Below are 22,875 nucleotides of genomic sequence, written 5' to 3'. Positions count from 1 at the left end.
TTTTCTCCAGATGCGGTGTGAAAACCCATGCAAAATACCATGTGTTATGGTGCCAAAATACCATGTGTTATGGTGCCAAAATATCATGTGGTATGGTGCCAAAATACCATGTGGTATGGTGCCAAAATACCATGTGGTATGGTGCCAAAATACCATGTGGTATGGTGCCAAAACACCATGTGTTATGGTGCCAAAATACCATGTGGTTTGGTTCCAAAATACCATGTGTTATGGTGCCAAAATACCATGTGTTATGGTGCCAAAATACCATGTGTTTTGGTGCCAAAATACCATGTGGTATGGTGCCAAAATACCATGTGGTATGGTGCCAAAATACCATGTGTTATGGTGCCAAAATACCATGTGTTATGGTGCCAAAATACCATGTGTTATGGTGCCAAAATACCATGTGTTATGGTGCCAAAATACCATGTGTTATGGTACCAAAATACCATGTGTTATGGTGCCAAAATACCATGTGTTATGGTGCCAAAATACCATGTGTTATGGTGCCAAAATACCATGTGCTATGGTGCCAAAATACCATGTGTTATAGTGCCAAAATACCATGTGTTATGGTGCCAAAATACCATGTGTTATGGTGCCGAATGCTTCCTGAATGCGTTGTTTCAGCTTATCAACAGATGCCATGCGATGTTCTGCAGCCTTAGCTTTGACGTACTGACAAGAAGAAAAAGACATAAAATGTCAAAGCCCCTGTGGTTTTATTAATTTGGCGGTATGGAGATAATGGCCATCAGTCGGCCATCTTTGGTCGGCTTACAAAACATAATCTTCTGCATATGTATACTTTCATATATTGTCTTGTGCCAACTTTGAACTAAATTGATTTATGCATAAACGAGTCCCCAACTATTTCTCAGACATGTAACAAAATGGCTGTCAGTGGGCCATCTTTGTCCTGATCTCCAAAAACAATGACGTGCATATGTAAGCCATCATTCATTATATGTGTGCCAAATATGAACATCATCAGTAAATGCATGTCCGAGAAATGGTGGAGGACGCGTTCAATATCATGTCTTTTTACAACTAAAATGGCCGCCAGTCGGCCATATTTGATCGCATCGCGAAACAAAATGATGCGCATATGTATACCATCATATATTATCCTTGTGCCAAGTATGAACAAAATCGGTCTGTACATGTCCGATATATGATTGCGGATGCATGGAGGGACGGACTGACAGGTGAAACCTAATCCCGTTGGACCTAGTCCGAAACGGGAACTAATACATCTTTATTTCCTATGCCACCAAAGGTGGATGGAAATTGTGTTTTCACCCTTGTCTGACTGTCTGTCTGTCTGTTTGTGAGCAGGATATCTCAAAAAGTTGTGGACAGATTCGGATGAAATTTGGGTATGTGGCACAAACGAAATGATTCGATTTTGGTGAAGATCCAGATCCGAATCTGTATCCGAGAATATTTTAAGTTATTTCTCAACATTGAGAGATAGGGCAAAAAACTATATATAACACGATATCTCAAAAAAAGTATGAACGGATTTGGACGAAACTTGGTGGACACGTTGGTTGTGTGATAAGGAAGATTTGATTTTGCTGAAGATCTGAATATGGATCTGTCTATGAGAAATTGTAATTTTTCAAGTTATTCTTCACCATTTAGTGATAAAAAAGCAACATATCGACATTGGAGCAGTAGGCCAGAAATAGGAAGAACAAGCAAGGGAATGAAGAAGTAGAAAAAGAGGAGCAAGAGGAGGGGAGGAAACATAATTTGGATGAAGTAGGCCGAGTTGGGGGTTATTGAGAGTATAAAAAATTGTAGGTAGAGAAAGAGTAGTGGTGTAGTTACATTAGGTAGTGGTGTAGCACTAGCTTGAATCCCTGGAGGGACAATTGTTACTGGACCGCCACTGGAAGGCAGTTTCACAAATGGGAGAAAAGAGGAAGTAAAGAGTGGTGGTGTGAGGGAAACCTAATAATCTTGCTTGCATGAAAAACTACAGTAAGATTGAAGCAGCCTTACCCTCAGTAGTTGTTCCTGTGAGGTCAATTATGATGTAAACTTTTCCCTCAGGTTCCAAATCCACCTGAAAGACAAATAGACTTGGATGTGACACATGATAAGCAGACAACTTCAGATATATATAAAACTAGATAGTGACATATGCTCTCCCCTCTGGGCTGGCTCCCCAGACTCACATCTTCCTCTCATTGACGTCGTGTAAACCAAGGCAATCAATATCATGGAATCACTCACGATGAAGCTGAGCCTATGGGCCTATCACTTCAACATCACCGACAGGTCAGTGGTCTCTCTGTCTTCTTCCGCCTCCTTTCTGGTCTTGCACCCTCTACTCTCTGCATGCTCTGTCTCCCCCTGCACACCCCAGGTATCTGGAGGACGCACACGGTCCACCAGCAACCCTGCCCTAGGGAAACTACATAAATCTAGAACCATTTCTCACTTCCGCTCATTTATCCCTCTCTTTTTCCCACCTATGGAATCACCTACCTCAACAACAACAACAACAACAACAACAGGCACTTTAAGGCCATTTTCCCTGCTAGGGCGGGGGTTAGCCTTGCGGGCCCCATGACAATCTTCTCCATTTTGCCCTATTTTCTGCATCTCCCCTTGTTAACCCCCTTGCCCGCATTTCTTCTTCCACCACATTTAGCCAAGTCTTTCTCAGTCTTCCCCATCCTCTACTTCCTTCTACATTCATTTCCACAACTCTTCTCAACCAGTCACTTTCATCCTTCCTCAACACATGACCAAACCATCTCAACCTGTTCCTCTTCACAGCATCCATCACAGGCTCTATTATCATCATCCTTCGGAATTCATCATTTGCTTTCCTCTCTCTCTCAACGATACTCCGCACATCCACCGAACCATTTGCATTTCCACCCTTTCCAGCCTTCATTGCTGCTCTACATTCATGACCCATGTCTCACTCCCATAAATCATAACACTTCTCACACATGCAGCATACACCTTTCCCTTCAGCTTCAACGACACTCCCCTCCTCGTCAGCACGCCACTCAGTTCCCGAGACTTCTTCCATGTACATCTCACTCCAGCAACCGTTGCCGAGTCTGACCCACCTTCTCCATTCAGCATGTCTCCTAGGTAGCAAAAAAAAATTCACACCTTCCAGCTTCAGGCCGTCTCCAAGATCCAACTCAACATTTCCTCCATCTGCAGCTCCCTCTGTGCACACCTTACATTTGAATGTAGCTGTCACACTGGTTAATGACCCTCTCAGACCACTACATTTTTTATGATCCCACTCAGCGCACATTGTTCATGAAATCTCATTCCTCCCTCCAAGTCTTCAATACAGCTTCAAGACAGTTCACCACCCCCATACAAAACCATGATCTTTTCTCCACCCGTTAAACCACCCCCACCCCTCTCAAATTTTTTGCTTATGTATCCATCTTATCCATCCCTGACGTTCCCCCCTAACCGTCATAGTTACCCGCATCCATTGTTTGTCCGTTTCCATCTACTTTCTTCCTCCAACCTGCTGTCGTCATTTCCCCTTCTCCTGCTGCTCCTCCTGCTGCTTCACTTTTGTTATGTTGTGTCCTGATCTGTTCTGTATCCTAGCTCTTCCATGAGCCTAGACCATGTAAAAAACCCGAAAAAGAAACATCCCAGACATCCATAGTCATCGTGTACTGCCTATGATTATCGGATTTTGAAATACAAGCCATACCGGCCCCCTCTGCCATCAAGAGGGTTTTTTTCAGAACCTGAATCGTTTCCCACTTTCAATAACCACTCAAAGGGGTCAGTAATTGAACCATTCGTGCTATTCCATGTGTACAGGTGGAAATCACTCGTCGTCTCACCCCGCACGAATGCAAAATTTGGTAGAGGTCGGCCAAACCATTTTTGATTCTACAAGGAACTGAAATTGCTTTGTTGTATATAGTAGGATACCAGAAGTTAATGAAAACGTGAGTGATATATGTTGAATTGCTATTACACAAGTAAAGTATTCTTTACAGTGTAGGACTTGCTGAACCAGACAACAAACATACTGTGAGATATCGCCAGCAATCATGTAACATGGTGTCAAGAGATATCCAACAAGATCGGACCATTTCCTATCTGTTTAGGCAGGAACTACTAATTTGTTCAGGGTGCGGCGGTAACTCGCCTACTCTTCACGAAAGGCACCGTGAGATCGTTAACGTCCGCCAGCTAATGCCGGCCCGCAAAACGGGACATCCAGATTAACGCTTTTCCTATAGACTTGTGACACCAGTGGAGAAACACCAGTGACTGTTTACAGATGGGTCGAGATTCAAACCCAGACTGGACACCTAAAAGGTGAGTGAACATACCACGACGCCATCTTGCTAAGCCACACTCAAAAACTGACTTTTTTTTAAAATATGAGCTGTGCACTTATATTGTAATTCAAAACAGTATGTTGAAGAACTAACCAGATAGCTCAGAGGTTTAAACAGGACTGTATCAAATACCAATGAAATAATCAAAGTGTGCTTTGCAGGAGGGGATACAACAACTTTTGAGAGGGGGATGTTAAGCCAGTTGTGTACCTGCTCGCACTCAATCATGGAAGTTAAGACCACAATGTCTTTTACAAATCCTAGGCCATTATGTGCGTGTATATCGAGCAAATTCCAAATCTAAATTAGCACTGCTTTAAAGGAACTAGGGAGGGACCCGTGCTATGCACGGGTGGGAGGCCAGAAGCAAACAGACAATGCAGAAACGGTGAATGCTGAAGCATGAAACCAATAAATTCCACATTCCTGTAGCACCTTCAGTCACACGTCAGACATGGACAACAAGTTCGTGAAGGACTTCCATGAAAAACGTACCCGCAAACAAACGGATACGTTCACGTATAGAAACATCGATCGTGGGACCGGGGTGAATCTGCATGTGGCGATCCGCGAATTTCACGTTTAGAAAGTAGAAACCATCACGGCATTTCGTCATTCACTTGAACTTGATATCCCTTTTTAAAATTCCAAACAGCATAACTCCAATCACAAATTAAATAACATTAATATAAAAAATAAACATTTAACAACATTCGTGACATAAACAAATATTTAAATCCTGATGTGAAGTTCCGTAACGTTTGGGTGAACACAATTACGAATTCAAAATCATAATTGTATTCACTCAATTCCAATCATCAATTGATACTTTAACAAAACGATTAACACTGTAATGAAATTGTGTCTAAGTTGAACCCAGGTGCTATGCTGTCTCCGACCACTGAGGGGCTTCCATAAGAACTCGGACGGACATCGCTCCGATTCATTCCTGTGACATTTATTCTGTGTGGTAGTGCATATTCGAATGGTGCGTATTGCTAGATGTTCCAGGCTTGCTTGTACCAATTGCCAATTCATTATTACTTCTATGATTACCGTATACTGATATTATTCTTGTTGATTTCTTACAGGTGTTGCTAGAGATCGATTCTGAATTAAACCTACTATTGGGACAATGTTGTAGATCTGATTTTTACAACAATTAATTCAGAATCGATCTCTAGCAACACCTGTAAGAAATCAACAAGAATAATATCAGTATACCGTAATCATAGAAGTAATAATGAATTGGCAATTGGTACAAGCAAGCCTGGAACATCTAGCAATACGCACCATTCGAATATGCACTACCACACAAAATAAATGTCACAGGAATGAATCGGAGCGATGTCCGTCCGAGTTCTATGGAAGCCCCTCAGTGGTCGGAGACAGCATAGCACCTGGGTTCAACTTAGACACAATTTCATTACATTCTCCCCTCCGTTAAAACTACACTACCGCTAGTAGTAAGGGCATTTTATGAGATATTTCACAAATCTGTTAACTAAATTGTTACCAAAAAATTTCTTCACCAATGTTTGTAAAGGTGTGTAATAACCTGTGTTAAAATGTTGAAGTTCAACTCCCGTGGGAAACCCAGAAAAAAAGCTGTTGAATTCGGGTACCGAAAAATTATTTTCGAGAAATTTTTTTTTTTTTAAATCGGCCCTTAAGTAACTTATGAGGGGTCAAATAAGGGTTTTTCATGATTCTGAGTTGATTGTTAACATTTATATTTTCACTTTTACATTTACACACAAAGTAGCTTTTATTTCACATACATATATAATACTCAAGAGTTATTTCTCATTCACAATGTCAGAAGTTTCAACAGTCATTGTCTATGTCTTCTTCAGACTCAACAACATCATGACTGCAGTTTCTGCATGTAATGCCATTACAGACTCCACAGGCCGAGATGCACGTGACCCCATTCTTCTTGCAGCTGCATCGCCGGTTGCTGCAATCTCCATGACAATTACAGCTCGTGAACTGCAATAGCTCCTCAGGAGCCGTGGGGTCTAGTGTTGGAACTGGCTCATACCCATGCACACCTATGGGAGAGAGGGGGAGAAACATGATCGCGTTCGTTCCTATCTGTTTCCTGTTCGTAAATGGAATAATCTTTACTTCAGTTCCTCTCAGGATCTTAGCTTTGTCGAGTGCCTTCAACTTCACCCGGGGGAAAGCTGCTGTTGTCTGTGGATCTGGCAAAGGTGGTGCCGGAGAGGTGACTTCGATCCAACCCATTGAGTGAAAGGGAGTGTTTCCGTGAATAGAGACAATGTTTAAATCTATATTGTCTCCAACAAACTGAGTGACTGCATTGTTTGTTTCCCCAACCTCCATAAAGACCACCTGATCATTACTTGACAATTCACTTTCACTGGCTGGCACTTTGGCTATCATCACTGATTGATCCTCAAGCGCAGCATCAACCGCAACCTCATCATTGATCTGTTCATCGGTTTCCTCCACAATGGTGTCAAGAGTGCCAGAAGTATCTGGAACATCATCTCCACTCCTACTATTAAGGAAGCAGTATTTGTAGTTTTGTGTCTCCGTGTAAGACTCAGTGTATCCCAGCCGGTGGAACTTGTTGAGCATCCATTTTGACCCAAATCTATGATCAAGTTGTATGGCAAGCCCCATTTGGTGTGGCAATACTCCAGACCGAGGTCGACAGGCCTTAATAAAATTCTGCCCCCAAACGGCAACTCTTTCGTCTGTCTTGACAATCGGTCTCAAGAACATCTGAAGGCTTGCAGGAACAAGTGTCAGCTGACTATCGATGTCAGTCATACAGTGTGTGGTGGGGTATGACTTTGGACCTAAATCAATCAAGGCAATATCATTGGATATGAACTTGAGTGCCGTCTTTATGATCTGAGTCTTCTCATCTCCATGGTCAAGATTAGCATGATGCTCTCGCAGAATATTGTCGGTGCCATCTTTGAGACAGAGTACATCTGCCCTTCTTTCCTGTGTTGTGAAATACAAGGTGTCTTCGTATTTCTCTAGAAGTTTTATCTTTAGCCAATGCTTTGAATAAGAAAGGCTCTTCTCTGGTGACTGATCAAACTCCTGCAGCTTTTCATGGACTTGGTCCATGTTCATTACCCCATGCTCTAATTCTGAGTCTAACCATTCGCAGAATTCAATAAGAACTGCCTCTCGCTCCTCATCAATACTCATCTGTCCTCTCTTCCTTTTTCCTTCCTCATCAGTCTTGGACATCGGTTTCGGTTTCCTCCACAATGGTGTCAAGAGTGCCAGAAGTATCTGGAACATCATCTCCACTCCTACTATTAAGGAAGCAGTATTTGTAGTTTTGTGTCTCCGTGTAAGACTCAGTGTATCCCAGCCGGTGGAACTTGTTGAGCATCCATTTTGACCCAAATCTATGATCAAGTTGTATGGCAAGCCCCATTTGGTGTGGCAATACTCCAGACCGAGGTCGACAGGCCTTAATTAAATTCTGCCCCCAAACGGCAACTCTTTCGTCTGTCTTGACAATCGGTCTCAAGAACATCTGAAGGCTTGCAGGAACAAGTGTCAGCTGACTATCGATGTCAGTCTTACTGTGTGTGGTGGGGTATGGCTTTGGACCTTCTGGCCTCTAATGGCCTCTAAATGGACAATGGACAAAAATGGCCTCTAAAGGTGGTTTTTTTTATCAGTCTTGGACAAACTGTCACCTCTCGCAAACATAAGTTTGCATCGCAAATGGTACAGTGTTTCTTCTGCTACCAAGTCGTTGATCCCTTCCAGGCGTCCAGTGACTTCAGTGCCCCAGTCATCCCCGCGACTCCGTGCTGTCTTCAGCAAGCTTGCCTTCAGTGTATCTGCAGTCAAATTATCTGGCACTCTGTATTTCTTTCTAGCTTGTGCTGGATTATTTTTGTAGAGCTGGGCTGGTTGGTTGCAAAGAATGCATACATCCTTATACAGGAGGTCAACTGACTGTGATCTTCTAGAACTGCAGCCAGTTGATGAACTGAACTCACAAGTAGTGCGTCTTCTCTTCAACTTTGATGACTCTTTCTCTGCCTTTGATGCTTGAGCTGACTTCTTGGTGGTTGCAACAAAGTTGTTGTACAGATCATTTTTACACTTCTGGTGGTACCTCAGTTTTCCTTCCTTTTGAGCCTCCTTCATACGTTCCACAACAGTAACATTTTCGACAGTTTCTGCTTGTTTCAATAAAGTTGAGTATCCCTTTGGAGTTGCCTCTATGAGCCTTTCAGCTGGTGTATCCGAGCGTGCACAGATGAAGCAATTGAGCACAGGTGGAGTAACGTCTTCATCCATATTGCTAGACTCCATGTCCTGCAAAGTAGAAAATGAGATATATTTAGAAATTATTTTTCCACAAAGGAGTGTCTGTGGTGAAATATAAATGTTAACAATCAACTCAGAATCATGAAAAACCCTTATTTGACCCCTCATAAGTTACTTAAGGGCCGATTAAAAAAAATAAAAATTCTTGAAAATAATATTTCGGTACCCGAATTCAACAGCTTTTTTTCTGGGTTTCCCACAGGCGTTGACCTTCAACATTTTAACACATGTTATTACACACCTTTACAAACATATTGGTGAAGAAATTTTTTGGTAACAATTTAGTTAACAGATTTTCATATGTTTCCCTTACTATAGGACTGAAATCAAGCTAGCAAAGCATAGTAGCAGAGTAATCAGTTAGCAACGGTCCATGTCAGTCAGTCCAACCATAGCGGTCGGGACGGCGAATTTCTCTCCCGGCGCGGGTCCGGTAAACACCGGATACCACCTCCCTGAGGCCATCATCCCCCGCATCGGAATGTCCGCCTAAATTTGGTGACGGCGGTGGCCCAGCAAAGCCATCCGGATCGGGTGCATGTGGCGAAGGGGGAGCCGGTAGATTCTCCATTGTCGGATCAAGTGTGCCAGAAGCCGGCGCGTCAATATCCCCCGCATGGAGCCAGATGGCGCACCGAGACCGTAGACTCCCGTCTATTGGGCAACAGCACACTAGCGTGCTCAGGATTGGCTTGGAGAATGCACACCTTGTCTACGAGCGGGTCATATTTACTTGTGTGAACCGCGCATTTGAGAAAAGCCGGTCCGGGCTGAGCAAGCCAGCCCGGCAGAGGACGGGTACTGCCCGAACGCTGCGGGTAACGAAACATGCGGTCGTGAGGAGTTTGATTTGTAGCGGTGCACAATAAAGTCCTGATCGAGCTTAACGCCCCGGGTAGCGACCAAGCCCATCGGTCCAGTCCAAGCCAGCGGGACTTAAGGCTCAGAGTAACGGCTCTCCATATAATGCCATTAAAGTGTTCTACCTGTCCATTCGCCTGTGGCCTATACAGAGCAGTATAGATAGAAGCGATATTATGCTGGAGCAAGACGTTCCTCACATCCTGGGACAAGAACACCGCGCCTCGATCGGTGTGCACATAGGCGGGATTCCCAAACATAGAAAACAAGTTCTGCAGACACCGGATAACCGTAGCAGTAGACATATATCTTACAAGATGCAGTCGTAACTTGCCCTATTCCGTTGAGGATGTTCGTCGGCTCTGTCACACTTGTTCTGTTTGCGCTGAGCTCAAACCTCGCTTCTACAACCCTCCGATGGGTACGCTGGTCCAGGCCACTCGGCTGTGGAAGAGATTAGCAATGGACTTCATAGGACCCCTGCCGGCTTCATCGGCTTCGAGTACTTCTCGTTATCTACTCACGATAGTTAATGAGTTCTCCAGATTCTCTTTTGCTTTCCCGTGCGGCGATATGTCTGCTGCTATGGTTATCCGGTGTCTGCAGAACTTGTTTTCTATGTTTGGGAATCCGGCCTATGTGCACACGGATCGAGGCGCGGTGTTCTTGTCCCAGGATGTGAGTAACTTCTTGCTCCAGCATAATATCACTTCTAGCTATACTACTCCATATAGGCCACAGGCGAATGGACAGGTAGAACGCTTTAATGGCATTATATGGAGAGCCGTTACTCTGAGCCTTAAGTCCCGCTGGCTTGGACTGGACCGATGGGCTTGGTCGCTACCCGGGGCGTTAAGCTCGATCAGGACTTTATTGTGCACCGCTACAAATCAAACTCCCCACGACCGTATGTTTCGTTACCCGCGGCGTTCGGGCAGTACCCGTCCTCTGCCGGGCTGGCTTGCTGGGCCCGGACCGGCTTTTCTCAAACGCACGGTTCGCACGAGTAAATATGACTCGCTCGTAGACAAGGTGCGCATTCTCCATGCCAATCCCGAGCACGCTCGTGTGCTGTTGCCCAATGGACGGGAGTCTACGGTCTCGGTGCGCCATCTGGCTCCATGCGGGGATATTGATGAGCCGGCTTATGGCACAGTTGATCTGACAATGGAGAATCTACCGGCTCCCCCATCGGCACATGCACCCGATCCGGATGGCTTTGTGGGGCCAACGCCATCACCCAATTTAGTCGGACATTCCGATGCGGGGAATTCCGGCCTCGGGGATGTGGTATCCGGTGTTTACCGGACCCACGCCGGGAGAGAAATTCGCCACCCCGACCACTATGGTTGGACTGACTGACATTAGTTAGGCAGCTTAGCAATTTTTGGGGGAACGACTTTACAAAAGTACCATTTTTATTTTAGTGGTTCATTGGACCATATGCAATAGAATTAGGACCGGAGGCAAGACATATACAGTGTTTGACTTTTGCGCAAATACGACTCGCACAGCATAATATCGAGCAATACATTTATTTATACAAATAAATCATCAGCTATTGGAGTTAGACTAAAATCGTAAATACATAAATTGCTGGACAAATTACCTTGAATAACATGTTGTCTGTTCTAAAGCTATATTGTCATTACATCCTTGTAGTTGCGTACATGTTAGATATATGAGAGGTGCGGGAGTCACAAGTATAACACATTTGTATAAACACTCGGTATTATATTACTAATTATTATTACATGGAAGCGTAAGATTTATTATGCAGGCATGCATAAGTTTTACAAATAACACTGCATGTAATGAAATAAAAGTTAGCCTCCTTGTTGAAAATATATACATAATTGGTGTTTGTCCTTGGTTTTTGTCCAATAAAAAGGTGAAGAACACTGTATATTTCTTGCCTCCGGTCCTAAATCTATTGTATATGGTCTAATGGACCACCAAAATAAAAATGGCGCTTTTGTCAAGCCGTTCCCCATTTTCAATAAATATGCTGCTCAGCTGCCTGACTACATGGACCGTGGCTAACTGATTACTCTGCTACGATGCTTTGCTAGCTTGATTCCAGCCCTAGCGGTAGTGTAGTTTTAACGGAGGGGAGAATGTAATGAAATTGTGTCTAAGTTGAACCCAGGTGCTATGCTGTCTCCGACCACTGAGGGGCTTCCATAAGAACTCGGACGGACATCGCTCCGATTCATTCCTGTGACATTTATTCTGTGTGGTAGTGCATATTCGAATGGTGCGTATTGCTAGATGTTCCAGGCTTGCTTGTACCAATTGCCAATTCATTATTACTTCTATGATTACGGTATACTGATATTATTCTTGTTGATTTCTTACAGGTGTTGCTAGAGATCGATTCTGAATTAAACCTACTATTGGGACAATGTTGTAGATCTGATTTTTACAATAAACACGATTAACGTTAAACGATTTAACATTACGATTGAATGACGGTTGTATTGGGATATTATCAAACCCGCGCATTGCCGTCTTCTGTCCACTTCTGCATTCACTCCAGATTCATAATTGAATCAAAATCTAAACAGTATTTGTAGAATTTCAATAAAAGCCACATCACTGTTCATATCGGTAAATATTATTCCATCGTGTTTGGAGAAACTGGAAAATTGGAAAAATTGGAAAATTAAAAAAACAATATAGCCTATTTTACTCCAGGGGGTCCCAGGAATACCCACCGAAAATATCGTTGCGATCGGTTCAGCCATTTTTACGGTTCCTTCGAATGGACAGACGGACATTTGGTGAATTAATAGTAAGAAGATAGCCACACTCCACCAATGAGCAAACATTCCAGGAGATTTTTCATAAAAATGGAAAACAATTGTAAACGCACAAAATGGCAGAAGTTTAGACACTCATGAATATAAAATCTGCAAATTTTACAGGTGAACAGTTTAAATTTGTAAATAAAACAGTATCGAGGGGAAGGTTGGTTTGCGTTGGGATGGTTTTCTCCCCTTTCACTGTACTAAACGAGACCTGACAAAATTAAATAATCATGTCAGTTACCTGGAAGTTCGTAATTCGTTGTGTCTCTATCCTGTTTCTTAGCATCTGAAGCTATTCCTACATTTTGGTGTGTTGTTGTTGTATAGCCCCGGACAGTTCTCTCGAACAAGCCCACAACACGGACACAGCCGATGGATTTCACAGGTGCGGCTCAGAGATACCCCCATCCAGGATGGTGTACCCTCGCCTTCACAAAGTCAGGGCCACGGCAGAGTTAGAGAGAGGGAGAGGGAAGAGGGAAAGGGTTAAGCCATGGGGACCGATCGGCACTGATCGTGACCACGCTGCCCTGATGGATCCGGGCAACAGGAAAGCATGGAGAAGATTTGGCCCACGACTTGTGTTGGGGGGTACAACCACCACAAAGAGGCGTCCCCGATAGTTGTATTTCAGTGTGTTGAAGTGATCGTCAATACACAGTTTGCCACAACTTCCATACCAACTACCAATCACTTTCGAACCAATCACTAACAGTTGACATATTGTGCACCAAAATTGGCAGTTAAACTTCTCTAGGAGATTATAACATTACGATGTAGGAAACTGCACGAGTAAACATTAAAAAAAGTTGAGTAAAACATCTTCCAGTGCTTCATTAATAACTTTTCCACATCATAAGGTCAAGAGTGTAACGGTTTTCAATTTACAGGACTGGTCACATGACCCCTGACAATAAACCAGGGTGAATACAGACTAATCTGTTAAGACAAAGACATTCTCCAAAACCATATTTCAACAACAACCTTACTATACTTCACCAAATGTCTGTCCGTACATCTGTTCCCAGGTACCGCAAAAACGGCTGAACCAATGGCAACGAAATTTTGGGTGGGTAATCCTGGGACCCCCTGGAGTAAAATAGGCTATATTGTTTTTCCAATTAGGAAATTTTTTCCTATTTTCCAATTGTTTTTCCAAACACGATGGAAAAATATTTACCGATATGAACAGTGATGTGGCTTTTCTTGAAATTCTACAAACACTGTTTAGATTTTGATGATTTGTGTGTGATATGATTTAACGGATGTTTATATAAATTGTTTAAATTAAAAAAGCATTCAATTTCTGATATTTTGCCTTTTCATTTGGGCCTCCCAATTGAAGCCCGGCCCAATGGGCGGGTACCATTGCTAGTCTTCTTACTATAATTCACCAAATGTCTGTCTGTCTGTTCCCAGGTACTGCAAAAACGGCTGAACCGATCGAAACGAAATTTTGGGTGGGTAATCCTGGGACCGCCTGGAGTAAAATAGGCTACATTGTTTTTCCAATTTTCCCAATTTTCCAGTTCTTCCAAATACGATGGAATAATATTTACCGATATGAACAGTTTTGTGGCTTTTATTGAAATTCTACAAATACTGTTTATATTTTGATGATTTGCATGTGATATGATTTAACGGATGTTTCTATAAATCATTTAAAATAAAAAAGCCTTCAATTTCTGATATTTTGCCTTTTCATGTGGGGCCTCCCAATTGAAGCCCCGCCCTTAGGACGGGTACCGTTGCTAGTAAATTTAATATGACGATCAATCAGAAGCCTAGCTGAGCTAGTAAAATTGCATCGCTATTGTAATCGCATTGTCAAAGATAAGCCAAATCCATTGCTCCCATGGCGATGCCAAATGATCTTTCTCTTATCCCAGGAGTATGATGGACGGAGGCGTCGCCCGTGCTTCAAAAAAGTTTCGAGGCCCCGGGCCCTCCAACCTCAGATACCCCCAACCGCAATAAAATATTCAGCACAGTGGCATGTGTAAAAAACATAGGTGATCATTACGTCTCTTACCTGACACAGAGGATGTCTCCGGTGTCGAAATTGAACAACTTTTTTGTATTTTCAATTCGAGGTGTTTCAACATTTGTGAATTCAAACAATGAATAAAGTATCCGTTTACAAACTGTAGTTGATTCTGCAAAAGCACAAACATATATATTTTTTATATATACTATTAAACAATTCAGATATATTAAACACAATACCACATCTTATATTTATTTATTAACTCTCACCACCGATAGTTTTATATTTTTCAAACAGTCTACCTTTATTTATTTATGGGAGCATCAGTGTGTATCCTCTGTCGTGCAAGATTGCAAAGCGATCAATGCTGGCATCCTCCGACAGATTACAGCGCACTTTTTCAATCAAAAGCATCACAAGGTGTTGTAGTCTATGTTATCTTATTGAGCTTCTCAACAAGATGTCGGGACGTCTTGAGACACACCTTTCATAGTACGCACCTTTCATGTCGAGATTTTCATCCTTTTCTTCTTTACGAGCCAGGTATTTCTTTTTGCAACAAATACTTCCTATTGTTTTAGTTCTATTTTGTTTTAGGTTGTAATTAGCACTTGTTCATGCATCTGACTCCGATTTCAAAGTCTGATTTCAAAGCCAAAATGTGGCCTAACATAGCCATGGGATTGAAATAACATTTGCGGCATGTGCCCCATGGGCCCTGATGGTGACAACCCTGATGATGGATTCCTTATATTACCATTCAGTAAGGGACTTTTGAGATGATGCAATCTGCCCCAGAATGCTTTGCGCAGAAACCCCTAGAAACAGCAGCCATCCGGGCATGCTAAAATGTATGGTGCATGTGAGTGAGATAAGGATTGTTGGATAAAATGGCTCACAATGCTTCAAAAAGAAGACAAAAAATACCTGGAAATGTACCTGAGATAAAGGCGTGTGCCTCTCCACAATTAAAGAGTTGGGAGAACTTTATCCGCTCAACGACAGGGCTGAGATCTTGCAGCTGCACCTACTGCAGACTCCAGACGATGTGGACCTATGCTAATTTGCATGTTACAATGAGTAGACTTTAAACCTTGCGGCAGTTCCTCCTGTGAACATGGCAGGCTTGGTTTATTTATTTAATGAACATCGGCAATTGGAATGATGATGCTGTGCATCATTACCAACAAAGTAATGGTTCCCAACTCTTTGATAAAGGATATCTTTATGACATGAAATCACAAAGCTTGCGCTAGTTATACAGACTTGGCATTTAATATGGAATATTTTTTTTGTGGGGGTGAACTTACTTTTCAAGATGTCTTAGAACCAAAAGTTCATTGGAATTATGTTGAAATTATTCTAGATTTTGTTAATGTGACCTTTAAAAGAAACAAAAACCACATTTGACATTTCGAAACAAATAAATTGATCCTTGAAAGTGATGTAAACTGATATCTAACTCAATTCGTGGTTGTACTGTGTTCAACTTCTGTACGTTTTCCAGAAGTATCTCTTTATTTTGCACATTAGCCAAAAAATTTTTTAACAGAAACAAAAGTTAAATTACGACTGGGATTATGGACAGTAAAATTACAGTTCAGTACTTCGTGTAACCCCAACGAGCATTCAGGAGAGCACGTACACGTTGAGGCATGCTGTTCACGAGATTTGCCAAGGTTTGGACAGGAATCGCTTGCCATGCAATGACAATAGCCTGCTGCAATTCACGCACAGAGGTCAGTTGCTGGTCCAAGTGGTCGATTTGACGCGTTAATTCTGCCCACAAGTTCTCTATCGGATTCATATCCGGGGACATGGCAGACCACTCCATATGCTCTACACCACGGTCAGCAAGAAAGTGTTAGATCATGCAAGCACGATGAGGCCGTGCATTGTCATCTTGGAAGACAACGTTTCCTCAAAAGGCTGCACGAGCAAATGGAAGCAATGTTTCTTCCAGAATGGCCCTGTACTTGAACTGGTTCAGGTTTCCATTCAGAACAACCAGGTCAGTTTTGCCCCCTGCATGAAAAGCAGCCCAAACGGTCACCCCACCACCTCCAGCTTGGACTCTTGGCACTATACAATCTTTGTTGTAGGCTTCATGCACTTGTCTGCGCACTCGGACGTGGCCATCTTGACGATAGACCAGAAATCTAGACTCGTCACTGAAGATCACGTGATTCCAGTGTCCTGGCTGCCATTGACGGTGCTCTCTGGCCCACTGCAATCGGCACTGGTGGTGTTGTCTGGTCAGGCGTGGCTTTCTCAGAGGACGCCTGGCACGATAGCCTGCTTGAACCAGTCGTTGGTTGACTAGCCTTCTGGATACAGGCACATTTGTCAGTTGCTGCCACTCAGCCCTAAGCCGATTAGCTGACTGGGTACGGCCATTGCGGACTAACCGGTGCAGCTGGCGATCATCCCTCCTTCTGGTTCTGCGGGGACGTCCTGGCCTCGGTATTGGAGTAGGGACACCCCTCTGAGCATTTCGTTTCAGGATATTTGACACCTGACCTTGAGTGATGCCATACTGCCGAGCAATAGCACGCTGTTTCATGCTGTAATTTCGTAAAGCCACCACTCCATGACAAACAGCATTGTCGAGTTGACGGACCATCTCCAGAGGAAGCGGCAATAACTTTTGGAGATGCGCAGCAGTTGTTTTCCACGAATACAGAACGCCACAACCCTTGTATACCCGACTGTGAAGCCAATCATCAAATGCACCTGTCCGTACATTTTGCCACGCCACCTGTGATATAATCCTGTTGTTGACTTCTTGCTGCGACAGACAATCAGTGACATGGTTCTTTTAACAAATAAATCACCAAAGTGTAAAAAAACTCACCAGATTGATATACTGAGTTAAGAAAGTAAACCCAAGTCAAGAAAAAAATTAATATTCCATATTAAATGCCAAGTCTGTATTTATGTGAGAGCCAGGTGTTTTACTTTTCTTTTTTTATTCAAGACACATTGAAGTGGATCAGTAGAATCGTCATGATCTGTCTGGCCAATGTGTGCGAGCCATGGCAGCGAAACAGGCTATGGAGCCCAGAAGAAGACCGAAATAATGTTTTTTTAATATTGGGACCGCCCCATTGGTGGGACGGCCTGGAATAGTGGAATATGGACTTTCCCCAATGATCATGAAACCGATGACGGGGCCCACGGCAGGAAAAGGTGATCCCGAAGTAAGGAGGGTGGGCCAGAGGATCAGGGGAGGAGGATGAAGGTTGGGACATGGTACAGTGAGTCACAGAGGCTGGAGCTGAACCTTAAGCCATTAATCATCTCTTGTTTTACCTCTGCTTGGCCGCCATCTTTTCTCTCCTGTTCTTCCACCACATCACCTTCTTCCGCTGTATTCGACCACATCTCCTTCTTCTGTCTTTGACCGATCATTCTTGTGTCACTGCCCGTCCCAAACAGTACTTTGCCTGTGCGTCAGCAACCTGCATATACTAGTCGCTTTGTGCCATCCAAGACCTCACATGCCCCATTGTCCTTCGTGTGAATTGGTATTGTCGGTGCCTTAGCAGGTTATAATTATTATTCCTTGTACATAAGTTTGCGTGCCCCCTCATTCGTATCTGTGTTTATTGATCGCTTCGTTCGTACCGTTTATGATAGTGTCTCATATACCCTCTTCCCTGTACTTTTCTTCACAATAAACACCCTTATAATTATAAGAGACATCTTCCTGCCCTTTGGTGCCACTCTTTCATTTAAATGCTGAAAATTGTGTTGAAAGACTATTTGACATATATTCAAGAAAGCAACAGCAGGTTAAAAGTTGAGTCTCTGAAAACGCACACACAGTGCATGCATGAAGGCCTAGTTTGCATTCATACATCATTTTGAAAATCCTGTATTGGATAAAGCAAACTAAACACACTCAATATTACCTCAAACACCCACAAAGCAAATTATAATAATACCAAGTGTTACCTCTCCTGACATTTTTATGGCTTTCAACGCATGAAAGAGATTCAGAAAGTGTAATTATTTGCCATTGTTAATGTAAAGACCAGTAATCCAATTGTGAATGTTAAGACAAAACGGATTAATCTTAACTTTACAATGATCACTCTTTGGGATCATATTTGGCAAAGAGAGGGAGAGGAGGGTTCCCAACAATACTACTGAAAGCATGAACACATGAAGAAATACAAATGTGACCAGGAGAATGCACATGCAGTGAAGACAGGTAGATTTACAGCCATGACTAACAATGTTTCATTATTATTATGCATCTCATGCAAACTTGAAAATAACCTATTTTGTAAGTACTTGTGGGAGGGATTTCATCAGACTATGACAACTGGATGGAAAACTACATTTTTAGGCTGGAAATTTGAATTATTCTTTGTATAAAAGGAAGAAGAGAAGAATATGCTTGTAGTCAGGGCCCTTAGGGATATTTTGGGGCCGTTTGGTTCAAATTCTTCCAAAAGCACCAAATTTGGCCCAGATGTTGCCCATGCCATACTCTTTCGATTTTTGACGGGCGCCAAGATGGGCGCCCCCCCCCCCCCTGGGGGCCCCATATTGGCGAAATACTAAATGGCCGCCACCCGGATTAGAGGAAAATCAGTTCAATAACCAAAAGGGTTGGAATCATGTATGATACCACTTTTCAGGGGTTTTCGAGGTGGAGGAATCCAATTATGATGTTATTTTGATGATTCGAGGTCAAGGTCAACCCTCAAGGTCATCTTAAAGGTCATTTTTGAGTCAAACATGTCGGTTTTTGAGTTTTTTGTCAAGAGGTTCACCATTTTATGTTTCTGGGTTGGGTAATCGAACTCTGACCTTATTTTTGACAATTAGAGGAAATATTTACATGTCTATTTCCTAATTTTCAGGCATATGCAGTTCATCAGTCTAATTACAAAGGTACGGATTTTGATGTTTTATGAACTGTATGCCATATCCTTGTGTTTAATTTTTGTGCGATCATGATACGGGTTCATGTATACATGATTGTATACATGTCATAAATATGACGTCATAGGTCATGTGACCTGGCGGCCATATTGGATTTTATGAAAACCTTAAAAATGGATCCCTGCCTTCATTTTTCGATCGATTCATTTTGAACTTTGACCACTTATAGTACGCCATGTGATTGGATGCATATCCTAATTATGACGTCATAGGTCAGGTGACATGGCGGGATGGACCGGTATGGTCCCCGGATCATACCGCCCTTGGCGCCCGTCAAAAATCGAAAGAGTATGGCATGGGCAACATCTGCGCCAAATTTGATGCTTTTGGAAGAATTTGAACCAAAATATCCCTAAGGGCCCTGACTATTGTACTTGTCACCTACCCAACTCATCCACCAAGTTTTGTCATCACACGTCCACAACCTTTTTGAAATATCGTGCTATATATCGTTTTTGGCCCCATCTTTCATTGGTGAAGAATCACTTTAAATTTTTAAAAAATCATCATATCCAGAACTTTTTGAGATATCGTGCTGTTTATCGTTGTTTTGCCCTGTCAATGGCAAAGAATCACTTAAAAATTCTCGGATCCATATCCGGATCTTCACCAAAATCTAATCATTTCGTCCTTGTCACATTCCCAACCTGTCCACCAAATGCTGTAAGAATCCGTTTTGAGATATCCTGTTCACAGACAGACAAACAGACAGGGGTGAAAACCTAACCTCCACCACCTTTGGTCAAAAAAGATGTACATCAAATTGATTAATTTGCATGTATAAAAACTGCAGTGGAATGATGATGACATATCTGGGTCAAATTATCAGCTGTACATTTATTCTTGGGAATACAAAGTATAAAACCGTCTACTTCTTCATTGTTCATTCGTATGTAGCATAATAGACCAGGGAACTTCGTGATATAAGGCTGTGGGCTGTCTACAGCCGTAATGCTGTTTACTATAAGGACAAGTGACAAAATGAGAGGAAGATGATTTATAACGAAAACTTTATTTTCATACCCCTATAGATAGAAATTCATGGTGGAACTAGATGGTATACATCGAATACTTACCCCACGCAGTCAACTTGGTGCGAGCCAACTCTTCTGTTTTTGTAAGTGGTTTTTTTCTTTGATCCAATATGGCTGCCAGACCACGTGACCAATAACGTCATAAATTTACATTCTCCAATATAATTGTTGTTTAGATCACGCTCAATAAATTTCAAACTGATCAGCTAAGCATTGCACTTGTCGAATTATGACGTCATAATTAAGGCACCAATGACGTCATCTTGAGGCACCAATTAATTAAGACACCAATTCCTCATGTGTAGTTCTTTACAATGAGCCATATTTCAATGTTTTCCATGCAGCAGTTTTAGAGATATATAAATGCAATGTTTTTTGGTTTTTCCAACATGGCGCCTGTACCACGTGACCTATGACGTCATAATTATCATTTAGAAATTCTACAGAATGAGGTGCTCCTATGGTGAATATTTCGTGTCCATCAGACCAACAGTTGCAGAGAAAAATATTCATACTGATTGGATGAATTATGTGTTGTACTTGCCAAATTATGACGTCATAATGAAGGCACTGATGACATCATCATTAACATATCTTATTCCCCATGGGGAGCACTTGACAAGACACCATGTTTCAATTTTTTTCCATGGAGTGGTTTTGGAACTGGAGAGGTGCAATGTTTTTCCAAAATGGCGTCCGTACCACATGACCTATGAAAGTCATGATTATCACCAAACAATTCTACTGGAGGAAGCGCTCCTGTGGTGCAAAATTTTGTGTCAATTGGACCAACGCTTGCTGAGGACATGAATATATAAAATGCAGGCATGCACACGCACACGATCGCTTAACCCCGCTTTCCGCTCTGCGAGCGCTGGCTAATGGGTTAACTACGCACAATTGGTTTTAATTTGCTTCCATCAAGTTATTTCTCCATTAGATGAGCTAAACACCTTACAGCTACAGGTACACCTATTGACTTTGAGCAACAAACTGCTTGGCGTTTGTTGGACCTGTATTAAAAATTCCTAGATATTTTACATCTCCCAAAATGCAAGTCGTCCATTTGCTGAAGCAGGGCCTGTTTTTGCAAACTCTTGTGGATATTCTTCACTCAAATCAAAATACTAAATTAAGAGTATTTAGCAATCAGCAATTTTCTTTCATTTACCTTCTTATTTTGACTTTAAAACTTTCACACAACCAAAGTCAATCTTATTGATGTGCAGTCTCTCGAAAGCTGAGGCTCGCTATTGTCCAATATACTTTTTTTCTTCTTCTTTTTTTTGTATACAAGATCGAGGCTCGTGGAAGAGCTAACATTAATCACAAAAAGACAAACTGACACATAAAACATATGATAAAGGGAGCGGGAGACAGGATGGGGAGAGAAAGGGAAGCATACAAGTACAACAGCAGAGAACAGGCACATCGGGAAATCTGTGGGAGGGAGAGGGCTTGGGGGGAGGAGGCACGGGAAGGGGGGGGGGGGGGGTGGGAGAGGTATAAAACACATTGATATTGCTAGGATTCCCAGGAAAGAAGTCGGAATTTCAAAAAAGTGGATCTGGGGTGAATTAACGGGGGTAGAAAAGATCAAGGTTTTGGATGGGGGAAGACAATAGATGGTCCATTTGCTGAAGTGTCTTGCTTTTGTCTGACATTTGCACAAGCCAACAAAAAGAAGAATGCCAATAGATAAGGAGGGGCAGAAGGATCGGCCGGATGTGTCACCTTCCATCTTAAGGAGAATGCCACAACATGGTGATTTGGTGCGAAGGCACATCTGGTGGGTGGTATGTAGGCAGACTGTGGTTGCTGGTTGCATCATTTTTAGGGGCGTGGCTGTGCCACTGATGCAGTGCCTCCCATTACCAGTCAGCTGGAAGGATGAACACCTGAGTCAACCGACCTAGTGTTCATTCAACGGCATTGACAGGGGCTCAAACTCAGGACTCTAATATGTCAAGGCAACCACCTTAACAGGCTTAACGCGGGCCTGCCATGCCTACAACTTAGAGGATTAAAAATTTCAGAAGCGCATCGCCTGGATCTTCTCCACCTCACAAATAGCATTTATCTCAGAGTTGTGAGATAGAGATGATGAAAATTATGTGATGGGAAAATTATGCCTTTAAAGCCACGCTAATTGCACCAACACAGTTACACCGTAAAATCTGTCGCTCGCTGTCGGATAGCAAAGGCCATCTTCCAGCTGCAGGTAAATAACTTGCAACGCCTGAACGGCACCGAATAATTATATGCTTCAGTCTCAATCCGAAGTTAAGTTGGCACCTCTTGTTCTTCGCTCAAGAGTTTTAATCAATGTGAAACGATCTCCCACATACACATTTCTGCAATGTGTTTATGGCTTAAGTTTAACAGGCAATTACCAAAGTCAATCCAACAATTCCATAAGACTAGTAACTGCTTTTCCTATTAGTTTTTAAAAACATTTCACATGACAAACTTTAAACTTACATCGATCACTAAACACTGACCCGGCTCCAAACTATTGAGCAAAACTG

General features: G+C 42.5%; 1 protein-coding gene across 1 annotated transcript in view; it reads right to left on the bottom strand.

The window, feature by feature from the left end:
• LOC137428270 (protein kinase C epsilon type-like) overlaps nt 1-22,875 on the bottom strand; it is a 391,842-nt gene that overhangs the window by 300,821 nt on the left and 68,146 nt on the right. The window contains exon 2 of the mRNA XM_078779348.1: nt 2,014-2,077. Coding sequence (XP_078635474.1) covers nt 2,014-2,077 — 64 coding nt within the window. The remainder of the gene's footprint in view (nt 1-2,013; nt 2,078-22,875) is intronic.

The sequence above is a fragment of the Myxine glutinosa genome, chromosome 5 (assembly GCF_964187855.1).
Source record: "Myxine glutinosa chromosome 5, kmMyxGlut1.1, whole genome shotgun sequence".
Taxonomy (NCBI): Eukaryota; Metazoa; Chordata; class Myxini; order Myxiniformes; family Myxinidae; genus Myxine; species Myxine glutinosa.
Note: the sequence above shows the minus strand (reverse complement) of the source record. Positions and strands in the feature narration are given on the sequence as shown.